Source organism: Dermacentor variabilis, chromosome 11 (assembly GCF_050947875.1).
Source record: "Dermacentor variabilis isolate Ectoservices chromosome 11, ASM5094787v1, whole genome shotgun sequence".
In the NCBI taxonomy this organism is placed as follows: Eukaryota; Metazoa; Arthropoda; class Arachnida; order Ixodida; family Ixodidae; genus Dermacentor; species Dermacentor variabilis.
The window spans coordinates 2667732-2685344 of NC_134578.1; the positions used below are offsets into that span (position 1 = coordinate 2667732).

The following is a 17613-nucleotide window of genomic DNA, read 5'->3' on the forward strand; positions in this document are numbered from 1 at the left end:
TACTTGACATACATTCGTACATACCTATGGCTATGTCATGTGATGTATGCTAAAACCATGATGGCATTTGTACACCAGCGAAAAAAAATCTTAAAACACTATTAACTTGGGCAATCATGAAGTTGGCAGAAAATCGCAGTTTCTACATAGCATAAACTGCTCCAAGGAAAGTGCAGGAAAATGTGGACTGATCCGCGAAATAGTGCAATCTAACACGGTGCCTGAAAATGTGAGCTGGCATGAGAAAAGAAGGTGAGTAAGTGGCACATGGCGCATGCGCCGAATGTTTCAAAGAGGTGGCTGCCTTTGGAGCATGGCCTAGTGGTTGGAGTACCAGGCGGGCGGCACTACTCCACGGCAGTTCTATTCCATCATCGGTCACATACTGTTTTCTCTTAATTAAAGTGAGGTGAGACAGGAACCTACTACCTACAATATGCCAAGAATGATGCAGAGGATGCTTCACATTAAATGTCAACAAAGGAGGAATTCCTTTTTTCTTGTTTCTGATTGGATCCGTAGTAGTACCATTTAGAGCTTGAGAAAGTTGCAAAGGTGCGTGACACCAGCAGGCACAGGAAGACCTTGTTATGGCAGGTAACTCGTTGGGACTTGCATCTATGCTTTGAATCACTGTAATAACAAAGTTATCTGTGTGACACATCTCCTCTAGTGTGCACACTGGTATGTATACTAATATTTGTGTAGGGTGCCAGCCATGGGGTATACCACAATTGTTTGGAGGGAATGGTGTCGCAGCACTCTAGTGCAGATGGGGAGGCCATGACACTTTAGACCGGAATCACCCTCAGAGTGATGGAAACAGACACATCTGGCAAACTATGTTTTGTTTGTCACAATGGTTTGCTACAACACTGCTGTGTTTCTCTGTTATTATGTAAGAACATTATTGAAACATAAGCACTCATGCTATGTTGTATAGTTATATTAAACACAATTCTTGGGTCGCTAAATGACCATGAGAAAGTCTGCTCAAGGTGCATTAGTTTCTATGTTTGTGTTTTCTTTGAGTTTCTCACCTAGCCTCGTCAGAAATTTGATTATATGGTCGAAGTTGTGAAGCGCCATTCATAGAGTGTTTTACCTCGATTAATTTTCAAATGTTACTAGTGTAGTAGCCAATATAGAAGCAAAGATGGGTGGCCATTATGTAATAAGGCAAGCTACCCTCCCTACGGCAGACCCCATCACCTCAACCAACACACATGATTGACATTCTCCCACATAAGTGTTGAGGACCTAACTTTTTTTCTTTTTATTCATCATGTGCTTATTGCACAGAGTATATTCAGAGGTGGTTCTGTGCACCCTGTGGATCACAGGAATTTCCAAGTTTTCGCTGCTGCAGGATCATGTCACGCAATCACATGAGCCTCATAGATTGTGCATGACATAGTAACACCATTGCACATGATTTGGACAAAGTGGCTCCATTGAGGAGCAGAGTGCATGGGCTTTCATTTAAGTTTCCAGCTGTTCTTGTGGTGTGCACTGCTCTAATACTTTGCAGATACCCTTTAGAGATCGAGGTTTTGTGGCTTAACTGCCCATCAAAGAAAAGGAGAATGAGGGAGAAATTTTGTTGTTGCTGTTAGTAGAGAATGTTGGCCGAGAGAGTGGGAGAGTGTTGGTAAGCACCATAAACAGTGGTGCTTGGAGTGGTACTCAAGTAAGCTTCAGTTTAGTTTTTTTATTCGTGCAGTTGCCTGTATTTCAGTCTGTTCACATATTTTAACCTTCAGGATATAACAAATAAATACAATGTTACATTCAAGTCTTGTAAATGGATTGAACTGTATTTGAGCCTTGAAAGCCTTGTAGTTACGCAGTCTCTGCTCTTGCTTGAAGAGCAAAGCACATTTCGTCCATCACTTTTCAGTTTGCATCTATATTATGATTTTGTGGATTATGAGGCATTTCCTGCATGGAGGATGCGGTGCTTAACTTAGAATCCTAGCAGTGCTATGTTTCTTGTTGCATGCTGCAAATATTTTTCTGCAATTCAGACAGTGCTGTAGTGCTAAGCAAGGAATTGAACTGGTTGTGCCGATAGAACCTGGGAATATGCAATGCCTTTGTTCAAGTTAACAGCTATTGGATAATTATTGGAGAAATGTTTTGCTGAAAGAGGCCTTTTAACTGCTACTTTTGTAAATGCCAAACACATTGTTTTCACAGAATGAATCCTACAACAGCACGGGTGAAGCAGTACTTGGCAGACATTGAATCGACTGCCGAGACAATCTTAGCTGACAAAGAGCAAGTGGTTGAGCTTGACCGACGACGACAAAAGAACAGAGAAGCTCTAAGGTACGTCTTGCACATTCCACATCTTGTTGTAGGATATTAAAATGACATTTGATATTAAAATCCTGTGTGGGCACATGTGAAAGTCGGTAATGCCCCGCTCAGACGGGCAAATTTAGGGACACTTTGCGCAAGCGCAATTCGCTGTACGAAATGTCACTCACTTTGGCGGCGTACTGCTAGATGGGAAGGTAAAGGGTCCTTCTGCTTTGAAGGCAATGTCGATGGGCAGATCAGCATGCACCTCATGTATTTGTTGTATTATGTTTCCAAAATAACGCTAAATACTGCATAAGTAAGCGCAGTATTTAGTGTGTAGTGTAAATAAAGTAATTTGTGGCAAGTGTGTTCACATGCTCAATCGTCACAATCCGATACAAGACAGTATTGCAGCCAAGGCAAGCTGAAGGAGAATGAAAGTTTCAACTGCAGATGACTACTTATGGTACGTTGATGGTTCTATTTGAAATTACACACACATAAAAAGAAAATAGGTTCGGAACTAGTGCTAACCCTGCATTGAGTATAACTTTATTTTTCAAGCACTGCTATTCAGGCTACACACTTCTATGTTTTGACACAACGAAGTGAGTTCGACGAACGCATTTGCTGGCAAATGTGTTCTACAGCAAGTGTCACTAAACCTTGCCATTTGACAGCCTACAAATAATGCTGATGGCGATGATAATAAACGCTGGAGTTATGATACGACTAATAAAAATCGGGCCCCTCAGTTAACCCCCTTTCTTCTCGTTTATTACATAACGAGGGTCTCGAATCCAGCAACATTGATGCCTTCAAGTAGCATGTGTGGGTTTATTGACCAGTTGCCTTCAACCAAAAAGATCACGTTCTCGTGACGCCTGCGGCAAAAAGGATGTTCCATGTCTGCCACCAAGGTCTGTGAGTGGTGGCGCTGGCTAATACTCCCAGGGTTCTACTAGGAAACATAAATACCCAAGAAGTGGATGGGGAAACGGCACCGCGGTGGCTCAATTGGCAGAGGATCACACGCGAAATGCGAAGGTTGTGGGTTTGTTCCTCACCTGCGGCAAGTTGTTTTTTCATCCACTTTAATTTATCGTTTCTTTATTTCATTTATTAAGAACAAGTAATTTCTCCTATGTTGTCTTTGGAGTAAGTGTCTGTTGGCTTATGATATGACTGATGGCGAAGTAACACTAAATTTGCCTATTTTACTGGGGTATAAGTCATGCTATTTCGGTAGCAGTGTGTTGCAACCTTGTGGCACTGTCTTATTGAATCCCGAAGCCAGAATAGAAATCAAGGGCATTGTATTTATGAAAAGTATGTTTCCTCTGAAATGTGATGTGGATTCAATTGTACGCACTTCCCAGAAAGGTAACAAATCTGGTGCCACATTTAAGAGCAGCCTGTGGCAGGCATGGTGCTGGTAGAGCTGCCATAACTTGAATGGGGATAGCACATGGAGCTCCTGCTTGCGACTGCCCTGGCTCATATAGCATGTGCGTCCTCTGCTGTATAAAGATGGTTCAATGAATAGTGAGGCTGGGTCTAGTATTCTTCACTGCATGCTCATTGTACCATCTCGTGGCGTTTTTTTTTTTGTTGAAATTGTGGCTCCAATACTTTCTACCAGATGCCACATCACTCTCGCTTTTATGTGGCGATAGCAATCTTCACTTAAACATGATATAGTTCATCAATAAAAACAGTTCAGGAGCAAGGGGCTTTAGCCCCAATCATGAAGAGGCTTCATTTACCTATCCACTTCACTGCAGCAGCATTGGTGCTGCTCAGTACTGGTGTCGTTCATTAGAAGCAGCGATAAAATGCCATGCCGATGTTGTGGAAGCTTTATCGTTCACTACCTCGGGGAAGTGCCATAAGTTTTGTAAAGCGCATTCTAACAGGGGAGTGCAGCATGTGCTAGCACTAGCCACATCTGCAAATAGATAGATTTAATGACCAGTTTTGCTATGGCACCGCTGCTGCCAACCAGGCAAGTAGTGGTAGTCCTTAGCAGTGTGAAAGGCAACTTTGGTAAGAAGCATGTGCCACGACAAACCTTCTTAGCCGGTCACATCAAAAGGTGGGGAGGTGACAATAAAAGGACTCTACAGTATACGTACGCCCAAGTGCGATATTTAGAAAATTTCTACTCTTCACTTGCCAGCTGCATTGCAAGAACTGAAACATTTGATATTACAGTAAAAGCTCATTAATTCAAATTCCACGGGGATGCTATGTAAATTCAAATTATGCAAAATTCGAACTAATGAAATTCCAAGAAAAAGGTGGCTCGGTTAAGGCGCGTGTATAGTCCGATGTGGCGTGAGCATGCACGCACTAACGCTATGTTACGTCGACGTGAACAACAAGGTCTATACTTCACAGCATTGGCGCAGCCAACTTAGCCGGATGCGGCCAACGCAGTCCGACGTTGAGATGGCTCGTGCTCCATCCGCACGTTCGTCACGCTGACTGATGCGGAGAACAAAAAAATGTTGCAGTTTCACCCGAAAAGTGAAGCATCGATTGCAACAGCAAATGAATAGATAGCTATACGAAGTAAGCCTAGTAGTTTTGTCAGCCATATAAACTCGTAAACATTCGCTTACTAACTAAATTAACAAGTACGGTGTCACGTGCACACAGGTAAACCTGAACACATCTTGCTCGATGACCGTGGAAACTCGCTGAAAAACGCTGGAGTGAGGTATCGTGGCAGAAGCAGTGAGTGAATTGACCTTCGTACAGCTCTCACTTCAGCGCGAACGAAGCGTAGAAAGCACAGCGTATACGAAGCTACCGGCACTTTGCGCACTCTGCAAAAATCGCAGATCGCTTTGAAGATGAGGCCCACACCTAGCCCATGCGGGCGCGCAGTTTGGCCACTTTGCAGACCGCTTTCAAGATACAGCGCCCGCGTAGCTGCGCCGTAAGCAGCAGCCGCTGCAAAAGAACGTCCCTCCCCTTCCTCCCTCCTCCTCACCCCTGTGCCTCGCGAGTAACGGGAGAGGGCGCGCATCTGCCCAGCCTTCCTCGCTCGTGCACGCGAGATTTAGCTGCGTTCACCGGCCCACTGCCGCATGCTTTCGCTCGCACATACATCATACGGTGCACTGCGATGATTTTATCGCCCTTGAGCTTTATACGGAACCTCGCGGGAGAGAAGCCAGCTGCAACAGAGGTGTTGGCCATGCCTGGCCAGGCGGAAACTCTCCAGTCAGGCCTGAACAAAGGGCCGCAGATAGAAACAGCAAAGCTGCGTGGCCCGCACGGCGACTCTCCCCTGCTACGATGGTGTGGAGTTCTAATTATCGGTGGCGGTGCGGATTTCAGTGTGGATTAGCGGGCTGCATTACATATTGCTTTCAATGCACTGCTGGGCGGACCGCGGCGGCTGCTTCGAATTATCCAAAATTTCAAATTAATGAGTTGGAATAACGAGCTTTTACTGTAATATCATTAAATTTGCTTCATCATTATACCTTGCAGCCAAGAGGCTATTGAAAGCCAATAAATTGTATAAACATTGCAAAAGCAGCCGTATGTATCATTTACAGCAGTGTTAATGTAGTCCATCATGTCCAACCAACTCAGCAAATTTTTGCATGACAAAATTTTTCAGTCGTGAATGGTGGTAATATATCATAATAATGTTTAAATACTCAAGCATGGTAAAAAACTGAACCTCGAGGAATGAGCAGCTGGTGCATTGCACTGTGTGTGCTGACATTGACATCTTCGCATGTTTAGAGCACTGCAACACTTGGAGGAGGATGTCCACAGGCCTTGGGTTTGCATCGGGAACATGTTCATGAAAATTCCGAAGCTGCGGACCAAGGAGCTTCTTGAACAAGGCAAGTGCTTCTAATTCACGCACTGTTGCTCACTTTTACATACTGAAGCATTCAACACCAGGTATAATATGAGCATACATAAAGGTGTACTTTTAGAATGTACTTGAAATCAGGTGCTATTTGGGTGGTGTGCTCTCAAAACTCTTAGCAAACACATCAACAAAGTTGTAACTTATAAACATAGCTAGTAAAATACTAAGTCTACTTAGGACTTAGTATTAGGACTTAGACTTAGTATTAGTCTACTTAGGACTTAGGGAAGGCCAATAATGTCCCTCAATGTGGCTCTGAAGTTCTCTCCGACCTCTTGGGATCGTGTGCGCAAATGTTGCTCTGCACGAAACTTTCGTACTGCTGGCCAACTGAAAACTTGGGTAAAGCTGGTCTTGAAGACCAACCATGAAGTGAGGTCGGCTTCATGGTTTAGAAACCAGTTTCGCAACGTTCGTAAGACATAATGCGACGTTTGTCAACTTGGTAACATCGTCCCACTGGTTATGGGCACTCACTCGCTCTTAAGAGGAGATCCAATCTTCAAAGTAAATGTCATCTGAGCTGGAGAAGATGGGGGGATCTCGCTGACGCAAGGCACCGGCACAGATCGGGGTGGGCGGCGCTGTTGGAGGAGTTGGAGGAGTGCATGCATCGTCGGGCATGATGGGAGGTAGAGTGCGACTCCAAAGTTCCAGGGTCGTCGAAACCCAGCAACTCCACCACTTGCTAAGAGATTTATTAGCAACGGGGGCAGGCGAATGGGTAGCAGTCGCAAGCATTCTGCCAAGGGCAGCAACCACGAGCTCATACCAATAGCGATGGTGCTGAAGTGCAGGCGGGCTACTCTTCTTTGTTACAGTAGCAGGAACAGAGATGTGTATGAGGCTAGAACCGCTACATATAACAAGGAAAAAGTACCGACTTAACCTCGTAGGCTTTGTTTAGGTACAACAGTTAGAAGTAGCAAACATAGCTGTGAGATAAGCAAGTTAAATTGCTGAGCGAACTATGTGAAGTCCTTTTTTCTGTGCACAGATTTAGAATAGAATGCCTTGCCTGCAGATAAAATATTTGCAGACAGTGCCTGCTTCATCAGAATTATGATTTGTGGATAAAGAGTTCAGGGATGTCTTATTCATGTGCGCACAGGGTTCTCCACTAACATGCACCAAGTGTTAGAAGGAACTCGGGCCTCGAATGTGAGCAAGACCAATTTCATGCACTTAGCAGCCATTTGGGAAAGCACACAGCTTTTGTTTTTGTGTAACATGAGAATCATTATGAAAGTTTTTCAATGCTTCCAAACAGAGGGAACAAAAAACGACATGCGCCATTTTCATTATTTGTAGTACCAACTAGCCAAGCAGCTTCACTTCTTCGCAGCCTATTATTGACTAGCCAGCATATTCAATATTGATGTGACTGTTTAGTTTGAATCACTGTGCTGCACTGTCGAAATATACAATTAAACCTCACCATAACAAACTTCAATATAACGAAATTCTCGATATAATGTATGTAACTTTTCATACCATCATTTCCACAGTATACCATGTATTTATAACCTCAATATAACAAAGTGTGTTTATATGCGATTTCAGTACAACGAAATTTCACTCCCGCCGCAAAAAAATGCCGAGACAATAAGTAGAAAATTCCGAGGACGCCGATGGCCAAATGATTGAATTGCAAGCATGTGCTTGCAAATGCATCTCAAATCGCACGCGGCGCGACAAGTGAGACCCCCGCAGGGGAGCTGCATCATGCTCGCTATAAAGTCCAAATGCGATAAGGTGCTATCGCACCCTACGCACTGTGTACTAGAGGTGTGAGTGAAAGTGTGGGAGGGTGATACAAAAAAAAATGGTGGCTTCACGAGTGCCGCCTTCCCGTGCAAGCAAAGAAAAAGAAGGGGAGGGGAGCTTGCTCGCGGTAACGCGATTAAGTGCACCCGCGAGGGGCGGGGAGAGGGGGTTAGGTGGCGCTTCATGGTTTCTGGCGCATATCTTGGCCATGGCTGTGCATGGCTGTAAGTGCGGCTGAGCTCATACGCAGCCACGCACGCTGCCTTAGAGGTATCTGCTGCGTGTGCAAAGAGTGGGCATGCCGAGATGGCGTTGCATCATGTTAGCTGTCTTCCCGCACATTCAGTATTGGAGGTTGCCTCCTGTTGTATTGAGTTGCCTCCTGAGTATTGAGGTTGACCTGTTGGAGCAGGTCGCCGAAAGATAGGCAGACAAGGCATTCGCTCCCTGCTGCCGGCGCTTTTCGTGATAGCGTCGTCCCAGTGCAGGTGGCGCTATCAGCTGCGGGGGCAAAGTGCACGTGAGAGCGTGACTGACTTCGCCTAATTCGTACCGCTGATGTGATGATATTGTTGTCGTGGCATGAAACTGCACCATTCATTGTTGATTCCCAAATTCATCAAAGTAAATTGTTTTCTCATTCAGATGTGCTTTTTCTGATTTCCCAATACGGAAAATTCTGCAGCCCCTTTTCTTGTAAAAAAAATAGATCTGTGACCGCACTTATTTGCATAACAGGTCGAATTTCACTACAACAAAATTTCGATGTAACTAAGCAAATTGCCGATTTTACCTACTTCGTTATATAAAGGTTTAACTTTATTGGTTCGGTTCAAGTTCAGTATGCTGTAACTTTCTTCTGGTTCAGAGAAATAAATATCCGGCAGAAACCATCTTAATATGGCCTGTTGATGGTAATGTGTTTAGCATTGAAGCAATATAGCGGCACAACGTACCGTATTTAGACAATTGTAAGTCGACCCATTTTTCTAATTTTGAATATCTGAAGTGGGGGGGTCGACTTACAATCGAAACCAAAACATGGCACTACCGAAAAAGAGACCAATGGGAGCTACAACGTAGCTACAATTTTATACTTGCTCTATGGCTCTACCCGTAGATTTTCGCTATCCCACGTGTTTTTTTGCTTTTCGAACGGGTTTTTCAACATTTTTTGAGAGTTTTACAGTGCACACAACACTAATGAGGGTGGGTTTCGATAGTTGATGGAAGAGCACACACCGCTCACGGGTGTTTTCTATAGTTTGACCAAAGGAATTGGTTTGACACGTTCGACTTGACTGCTGGCTACGTATTACTTCATTGCTTCTTCAGTCATCATGCATGCTCCAGGTCCACTACCGTATTTACTCCCATAATGATCGCACCCCTGAATTTTGTCGTCAAAATTAGATTTTTAAAAATTTCCCATGTAATGATTGAACCCCGAACTTACCGCAGCGATATGTTGTGTGCCAACTCTAGCTAATATTGATCGCGCTTACCATCTGTCGAATGCTACGCGAACGACTCTTCATGACAAACCAAGCGGTCTGCACGCACCAAACATATTTAAGTAGATGGCTCATTTCATTACTTTCATCACTTTCCGCACTTCCAGACTAAAAAAAAAGCTGCAACCAAACTTGCCTTTATTATGTGTAGGCTTTATAATAGTTGTGGTCAACAACGAAAAATGCGCCTTTCGATTCTTCTCATGTGTAGTCGTGGGCACGCAACAAATCGCGAGCGGCAACGATAGTAGCCACGTTTACACTGGTACGTTAAAGTGTACCCTATTCATACGCCGACACTTGTAACACAGCTAAGATATTCACCCACCCTTAGCAGAAACGTGCCATATTAGAGTAGTAATGAAGACAGATGCCGCAGTTTCCGCAGCATGCCATCCATGTGTTTCTATGTCACTGGCAGCTAAGCGCTCCTCAGTGCTCCCTTCAGTTGATAGTCGGCGTTCGTGTTGTCCACTTCTCTACTCTTGTGTCCTGTCTGCACACCTCACTTCTTTTTTGCATAACGCTCCCATCTGTTTCTGTCCCCACAAAGTGGACATGGCTACGTTATTGCCGCAAACTTGCCGATATTAACGGTATTATTCATTACTGATACGGAAGAAACTGTTTCAATGCACGTAATTTACTCGCAAGAAGAAAAAAAAAAAACGCCTTCGGCGCGTTCGGCCTGCTCCGCTGGCCGCCATCTTTGTTTTGGTGTCCCACAGCAAATGCGGGACGAAAAAAAAATTTTTTTTTCTTCTCGCGGGAAATTTAACCTGCGTAATGATCGCACCCCTGATTTTGCGTCAATTCTTCTGACAAAAAAGTGCTATCATTATGCGAGTAAATACGGTAATCATTCGGCACTTGTTCACAGCAGCGTTCAAGAGGTCTGCCATCCTTTACGCCGAAAAAACAAATCACTGCGAAGCGGGCCGCAAGTTCGATGTTTCTGAAACGTGTGGGGATGCGCGACTCACGCGCATCCCCAGATATCTTGTTTTCCCCCATCTCCTGCAATCCCGCTTCGCCGTGTGGCTGCGTGACGCCCGCGGCGGTCGATGTGGTTGAAGCGCAGCGCGAGAGATGGCGCGAGTGTTGCGCTGCTACCGGCGGGGTTACTTGGGTGCAGGAGCAGAAGGCGCTCTCTCTTGGATTCGGGACAACAAGCGGGACGGACGTGCCGTGCCGCGCGTGCGCCGATCCATGCTTCTGCGAGACCGTCTCGCGTGGCCGCCTTGGAACGCGCCACCATTCGCGTGATTGTACACACGAATGACCAGGCGTTGGGATCCAGCATGGGGCGAACATATTCGCTCGCTATCCGGTCGCGGTGAGTCGGACTTCCTAGATTTGTCGCGTGCCCATCGGCATGTTTTGTGGATAGCAACTCGGCTAGCAGGCATTGATCTATGAAAGGTGCAATAAATGCCCTTGTGACTGTTTGCACTACTTTGTTGTCGTTCCTTTGTCCCAAGAGCAAGGAGGAGAATCCCACATCTGACTGCCCAACGTGGGAGTCTTGGGGCATCGGACGATAGCGTTAACAGTTTTGCTTCGTTCGAGACCTTTGTTTGAACCGAAGCGTAGGCCTAGCGTGGACTTTGATCGCTAGCGTCGGCGGCGGGCTTTCTTGAGAGAGGCGACGGTGGCTGTAGTGTGTTTGAACTTGTCAACATGCTAAGCCTTTTCGCAAGTGTTTTTTTTTAATGACATTCGTCGGTACGAGAGCCACGTGGTCTGCCTCCTGGGAGAGTGAGGCTCAGCGCCCTCGGAGCATTCGGCAGCCTGAAGCAAGTGAGTACTGAAGCCTCGTGGGTGGTTTGAATTTCTTATGTAAATAGCTTCTTCTATCTCTTAAAAAAAAAAAAATGACTCTGATGAAGTCGCGGCTCTGGGAGCCGGGTGGCCGCGGGCCACGGGTGCCACTACGGGCTGACTGGTATTGCGGCCTGGCACCGGGCGCTCAGACACCGTCTGGGACGATGGGCGCCGTCAACTCGGATGCTGTGTGCACCGAGCGGAGTAGGACCACCTCACAGAGCTGACGTCTCCTCACGGCTGCCTGTTTTGCGCTCATTTTGGGTGTTGTTTTTGGATGCCGGTTGTTGTCAGGGTAGCGACGCTTTAGGCCTAAGGCTTTACGAAGCTGCCTGTCGCATGTGGAGGGACACAACCTGGTGGACCGTGGCGTTGAGGTGTTGTACTTTGCTTCCCTCATTCTAGTTAGCCTCGCACGAATTGAAATTACTCGTTTGACTCAAGGAAGCGAGCTTCGTTCACGTGAACTTAGCATCTGAGTAGCTACCCGATCTTTTGCTAGCCGAGTTGAACATCGTACCACGTGGCCGATGCGTATGCAGCCTTCCTCTCCCTTGCACTACGTTAGTGTTTGCCGAGTGTGTTGAGTGTACGCAGTGTGAACGGAGTGTGAACGGAGTCACCCTTGGTCTGCCGTCACCTGCACATCGTCTGCACTGCTGCCCCGGACTACGATTGAGCCATCCCGGGCGATGGTGATGCTGTGGCCAGTTTCGGCGCAGCGACTTCGGCGGCCTCCTGTATCCAGCTCACAACCCTCGGCGGCGGTCACCGACAGCTACGGCGTCTCTTGCCAGCAGGGCGCGTAGGCGCGAGCGACGCTTGCTCGTACCGACTACTGCGTCGTTGTCTCCGGAGTCCTGGCCTGGAATCGTGCCGTCGAGTCAGAAAAGCTGCTGCTGTGACCGGCGGACGCCAGCGGTGTACCCAGGGACAATGTGGGCTCGCATGTTATGGACAGCGTGTGGACATTTCCTCAGCGCAGCCACTGTTGCATCTACTATCTTGTTCGCGAAGCACAGTTTGATGTTAGACCGTGTCACATGTCTCGCCAGAATATGTAGTGATTTAAGGTGGGGGGGATGTGGGGACGCGCGACTCACGCGTGTCCCCAGATATCTTGTTTTCCCCCATCTCCTGCAATCCCGCTTCGCCGCGTGGCCTGCGTGACGCCCGCGGCGGTCCATGTGGTTGAAGCGCAGCGCGAGAGATGGTGCGAGTGTTGCGCTGCTACCGGCGGGGTTACTTGGGTGCGGGAGCGGAAGGCGCTCTCTCTTGGATTTGGGACAACAAGCGGAACGGACGTGCCGTGCCGTGCGTGCGCCGATCCATGCTTCTACGAGACCGTCTCGCGTGGCCGCCTTGGAACGTGACCATTCGCGTGACCGTACACACGAATGACCAGGCGTTGGGATCCAGCATGGGGCGAACATATTCACTCGCTATCCGGTCGCGGTGAGTCGGACTTCCTAGATTTGTCGCGCGCCCATCGGCATGTTTTGTGGATAGCAACTCGGCTAGCAGGCATTGATCTATGAAAGGTGCAATAAATGCCCTTGTGACTGTTTGCACTACTGTGTTGTCGTTCCTTTGTCCCAAAAGCACGAAGGAGAATCCCACAAACGGTGGTGCGAGAGTGGCGACTGCAGCGAAGTAAAATTTTAATTTGTGACGGCAAGTGAGCAATTTCCCACGTACTGAAGTCTGGAGGCTTGCCGGAGCTGTAGGCCAAGCTTGCGGCATACATCGCTGAAATGCGTGATCGGTCCCTGCCTGTGAAGTGCAACATGGTCACGAAACAAGCCTGGATCTTTGCCTTTTTAAGGACCTGCTCTGCCGTGAGTACAACGAATGGCTGGTGGCAGAAGACCGCGAACTTACGCCAGTGGGACCTGTCAAAAGAGACTCCCTGACGGCTGCGTGTGGTTGGGTGCATTCAGCGTGGGCTGCTGTTCCATAAGATGTCGTGGTGCGGTCGTTTGCCAAATGTGGAAGTTCGTTGGACGACAATGTGCTGTGGGACCGTAGCAGCGCTGACGATGGCAGCACTAATTAAGACGAGTAGTCCAATGACCATGTCAGCTACTAATAAATTTGCGTTGTGGAAGGCGCCCTCGGGTATGCTCTTCTTCTTTTTTTTTCCTGTCACGTAATACAGGGGGGTTGACTTACATTTGAGTTGACTTACAATCGTGTAAATACGGCGTTGCCACTGCTGAAAATTTTTATCTACGAGGTGTGTGCTGCCCAGAGACTCTTCTCGTGTGCTTCCCTATGAACACTCCGCACCATCTAGCGGCACTGCCAAGAAGCCTGCGCATGGCCTCTGAAATGCATAACTTGTCGGCACACGCAAACGCTGAGAAACGCCTCATGCAGCACCTGGGCTCCTTTTTCGCACTTCTTTCTGGACACACCGCTCCATCTACAGTCAAACCCACTTATAATGATACCGGTTTTAGCAATGTATCGGTTATAAGAATGAAAAGCTGCTGCGCTGTCAACTTTTGTATGTTTCCTATGGGGCAATAACCCGCTTACTACAATGTCCCCATGCCCCATTATCGGTTATAACGATGGTAGTGACTACAGTGACGGGGCCTGGCACTTTAACATCTGCACTGCAGTGACGGGGCCTGGCTGCATTGAAGCTTCACTCTGTTATATGCTCCATTTGGTTATACAAAAGCGGGCATTGAGAATCATGACGCACTTGAGAACCGATACACCCAGCAGGCCACTGCTCAATCAGCTAAACATATTGCCATTCGATCTTATGCGTGAGCATAAAACAGCTAGCTATGTAAACAGTGTTGTGAAACGTAATCATCTTTTCCCTGTGTCCATATTTTTTTCATCATCGTACCAGAAGTACTGCCGCTGGAAATTTCAACCTGCCTGCTGTACATAATGTATATGGCAGAACATATGGCAAATATGTTGGAGTTAAAGGGACACTAAAGGTTACCAGAAACTCAAGTTAAAGTGGTAGAGCAATGTTCTAGGACGTCTAAGGCGTCAATATAATCGCGAACAGAGCTTTAGTAACCGAGAAATTGAGGTAAATGCATGACACAATTTGAGACCCCCCAGCGACATTCCGGTACCAGCCCGATGACGAAAGCACTCCTCATAATTTGTGTTACTAATACTCAACTACTCGTATTAAAAATATCATTTCATTCGATTATAAGACGGAAAAAAATGCTACTTGTCTACGTCTATTCGATTCTAAGAAAAAATAACATTTTGACGTTACCCTTCAGTAATATGGGTGGTCGAAAGGTTTCGTTTTCGCTCGGCTCTGTGCGCTCGACTCTGCGCCGGGCACGCTTTGGAGTTTCAGTAGTTTCGTTATCGCGTCGTGCTGTGCGGGTTCTGCTGGCTCGCGAAAGTTTCATTTGGAAGAAGCAGCGAGAATGCCACGTCCATGTGATGTTGTGGGAAGCCCTCGTTGCTTTCCCACTCCGGAGAGCCGGTGTCGAGGCCGCCGTCGTAGTACGCAACGACGCCGGCAGCGCGAGCCCTCAGCAGCAGGTCGCGCTCGTCAGTGCTCAAATCGCTGGAGTTGAGCCCAGCATCGCGAGCCAATCTGTCGTTGTCAGGGTCCATTGCGACGAGCGTCGAAGTTTGCATCATAGAATGAAGTACCAGCTTATGGTCGCGCGTTTCTCCTTCCGCTAGCCACCATACTCCCGCTTTCGCTCTCCTGTCGGCTCTGTCTTGGCTCTGTTTCTGGCCGCGCGTTTGCGTTTTGCGCAGAAAAGCCGTAGCGCCGTCTGCGGACACCGTTCTACTCACCGATGGCGCAACGTCACTCTGAGACCATTATGTCAGTACTCCTCGATCGGAGGGCGGGCGATTTGAACTGTGCTAGAGGTACGCGGACGCTTCAGAACGCATTTTCTCTTAAAACAAGTCTCTCCTTGGCACGAAACAAGCGTTTGGAGGTTTCTGGGATGGTATTTCAACAGTCCACGTTGACTTAATAGTAACCTTTAGTGTCCCTTTAAGACATGGAACGACCATACCCTCCAAAATAAGAAACATAAAATTTCGGCAAAGCACTATTTATTAGCTATAACCCATTGATTTTGTGCCTGTATTCTTGTGTGGTGTTCTGTTATTTGTGGTTTGATAATTTATGTAAAAAAAATAATTTTTTTCTGTTTTTGTTGTGCTGATGTGTTGCATTCATCCCCAGTATTGATCCCCCTATGCTTGTACCAAATGTCTATGATATTTCGCATATCCGGACCCATCCACTAGCCTGCGGGTATTGGGTCCAACAGTCTTTTGCATATGCACTGTAATACCTATGGTGACAATAATACAGAAAGAGAGAAAAAAAGTTCACTAAAATGGAGAGGGAACGGTAAAAAACTTATTAAAAAAAGGCATGACATATGTTGACGCTTGTGTAGCACCTGAAAATGAATATTGTGCTGGATTAAGAAAAAGAAGCAGCCGGTAATTGCTCGCTTGCTTAAAAGACCAATAAACATACAGTGCGATGCAACTTGAGAAATAATTACATTGAAGCTTCCAATACCTTAGAAGAAAAGAAAAATAAAACACTCGCGATGGCACATCACAAGTCGGCGCAGGCGTTAAAGCCTAGCTGTAACGAAATTATTTCTTAACAGCTCTGATAGTGTCCATGTAACAATGGTTGCTTGGGTATTGTCAAATGCTCATATACTGCGTCATAAAGCTCACGGTACGATGCGAAAACGTGCTTGCAGCGAAAGCTAAAAAAAAACATTGTGCGCGGACATGCATGCAGACACGCGGTTGGTCACCGCGAACCTGTGCGATCGCTGCATTGAAGTTTCATTCTGCATTGCTCCATTTGGTTATTTAGTTCAACCTTTGTTTAGGCTGATCTAGGGGCAGGAAAGGGACTCGGTTCATAGTCAGCTGGTCTGTATGCTAGTGGAACGAGTTGTGGCCGGAGGAAACGCCAGTTGTGTTTAACTTTTCCTTTTGCTTCATTATTTCATCGAGTGACGGCTCGCTGCGACGCTAGCAGATCCTCGGAACTATATATCCGCGACATGGTTTAGATAAGGTGGAAAATAAGATATTGCGAAAGATCGTCCATCATCCGACCCTGCAATAATCATTCAACCCATAAGCAAATGACTGTCACCCCATACCTCATCTGGTTTTTCCCTAATTGTACAGCACTTTTCGTGCAAAATTGGCAACTGGAAACAAAGAGTCGCAAGCAACAGTCAAACAGGGAGGTAAAACAAAGATTGCTCGGGAAAATATTTGTGGATGAAGATCTTTTTATTTAAAGAAGAAGCAGAGAAAACGCCGCCGGAAGTGGAGAATAATTCCGTGTGTTTTGAATGACTCTTCTACAGTTATTGATTGAGCCGCCTGATGTAGCTGCTTTGCTGCTGTGCTAATGGGGGTGTTTTTCTAACCTTCCGCGGTGGGCGCAGTACGTCTAGAACAGCAACGTCCTGCGCTCTACGCAGTTGTGAGGGATTGGTGACAACGCATCGCTACGCAACTTCCCAAATAACAACACAATTTTTGTGGCACTTGGTAGAGCAGTAGAGGAGGAATCCAAAAGAACTGCGATTGTTCCGCAAATATACATTTCTCTATAATTCTTCCAGAGCTAATTCAAAAAACGCTACTAGAAATCTTTATTTTGCACTTCCGCTCGTTAACTTGTTCTTGGCAAGGTTCTTCCTGCGCATCTTTCTTGCGCGAGTCCATTTGATGTGGTTCTTCGTTTGCCAAGTAATGAAGAGGTGTATCTCACAGGCGTACCTGTGAGATACACGTTATTTCAATTATCTTTTGCGGGTTTACGCGTCTTTTTGGTGAATGGTGGGCATTATTGACATTTGTACTAGTGAAAGTACCCTCCCCCTCATTTACATAGAGAAGTTGCCTTGGGTTGCCCCCCCCCCCCCCCAAAAAAAAAATCCTGCGTACGTGCCTGCAACCGGTGTTCTGACTCGGAGCACACGGTGGCCACGTGCTTTCAAAACTGTGTAGTCGCTATGCATGATTGCGTTGATAGAGACTGTGGTTTCATCTGCAGTTATTGTAGGAGACAGTGGTTTCATTGGGACTCTGTGCGAATGTCAGCCGCCTGCCTTCAGAACCACAAGGCTGCCGTGCGTGAACCTTGCAACCACGGTTTCGCCTGCAGCGGTTACGGCAAACAATGCAAAGCTGTCGAGGATGAAGAGTGCTAGCTACATCAGAATGGACAAACGATCTGTTGGCGACCAGCTCACTGGCGATAAAATGATTGGGATGTGCACGTGGTAG

At 46.7% G+C, this 17613-nt stretch overlaps 1 protein-coding gene across 4 annotated transcripts in view; it reads left to right on the top strand.

The window, feature by feature from the left end:
* The window catches only part of LOC142564356 (p53 and DNA damage-regulated protein 1-like), a 28670-nt gene that overhangs the window by 2030 nt on the left and 9027 nt on the right, over positions 1-17613 (top strand). For 3 of the 4 annotated variants that reach the window (XM_075675334.1, XM_075675337.1, XM_075675335.1), the window contains exons 2-3: positions 2200-2331; positions 6073-6176. In XM_075675334.1, the coding sequence (XP_075531449.1) occupies positions 2201-2331; positions 6073-6176 (235 nt within the window). In that variant the 5' untranslated portion in view covers position 2200. Of the gene's footprint in view, positions 1-2199; positions 2332-6072; positions 6177-17613 lie in introns of those variants that run through there. The other variant, XM_075675333.1, reaches the window with a different exon arrangement.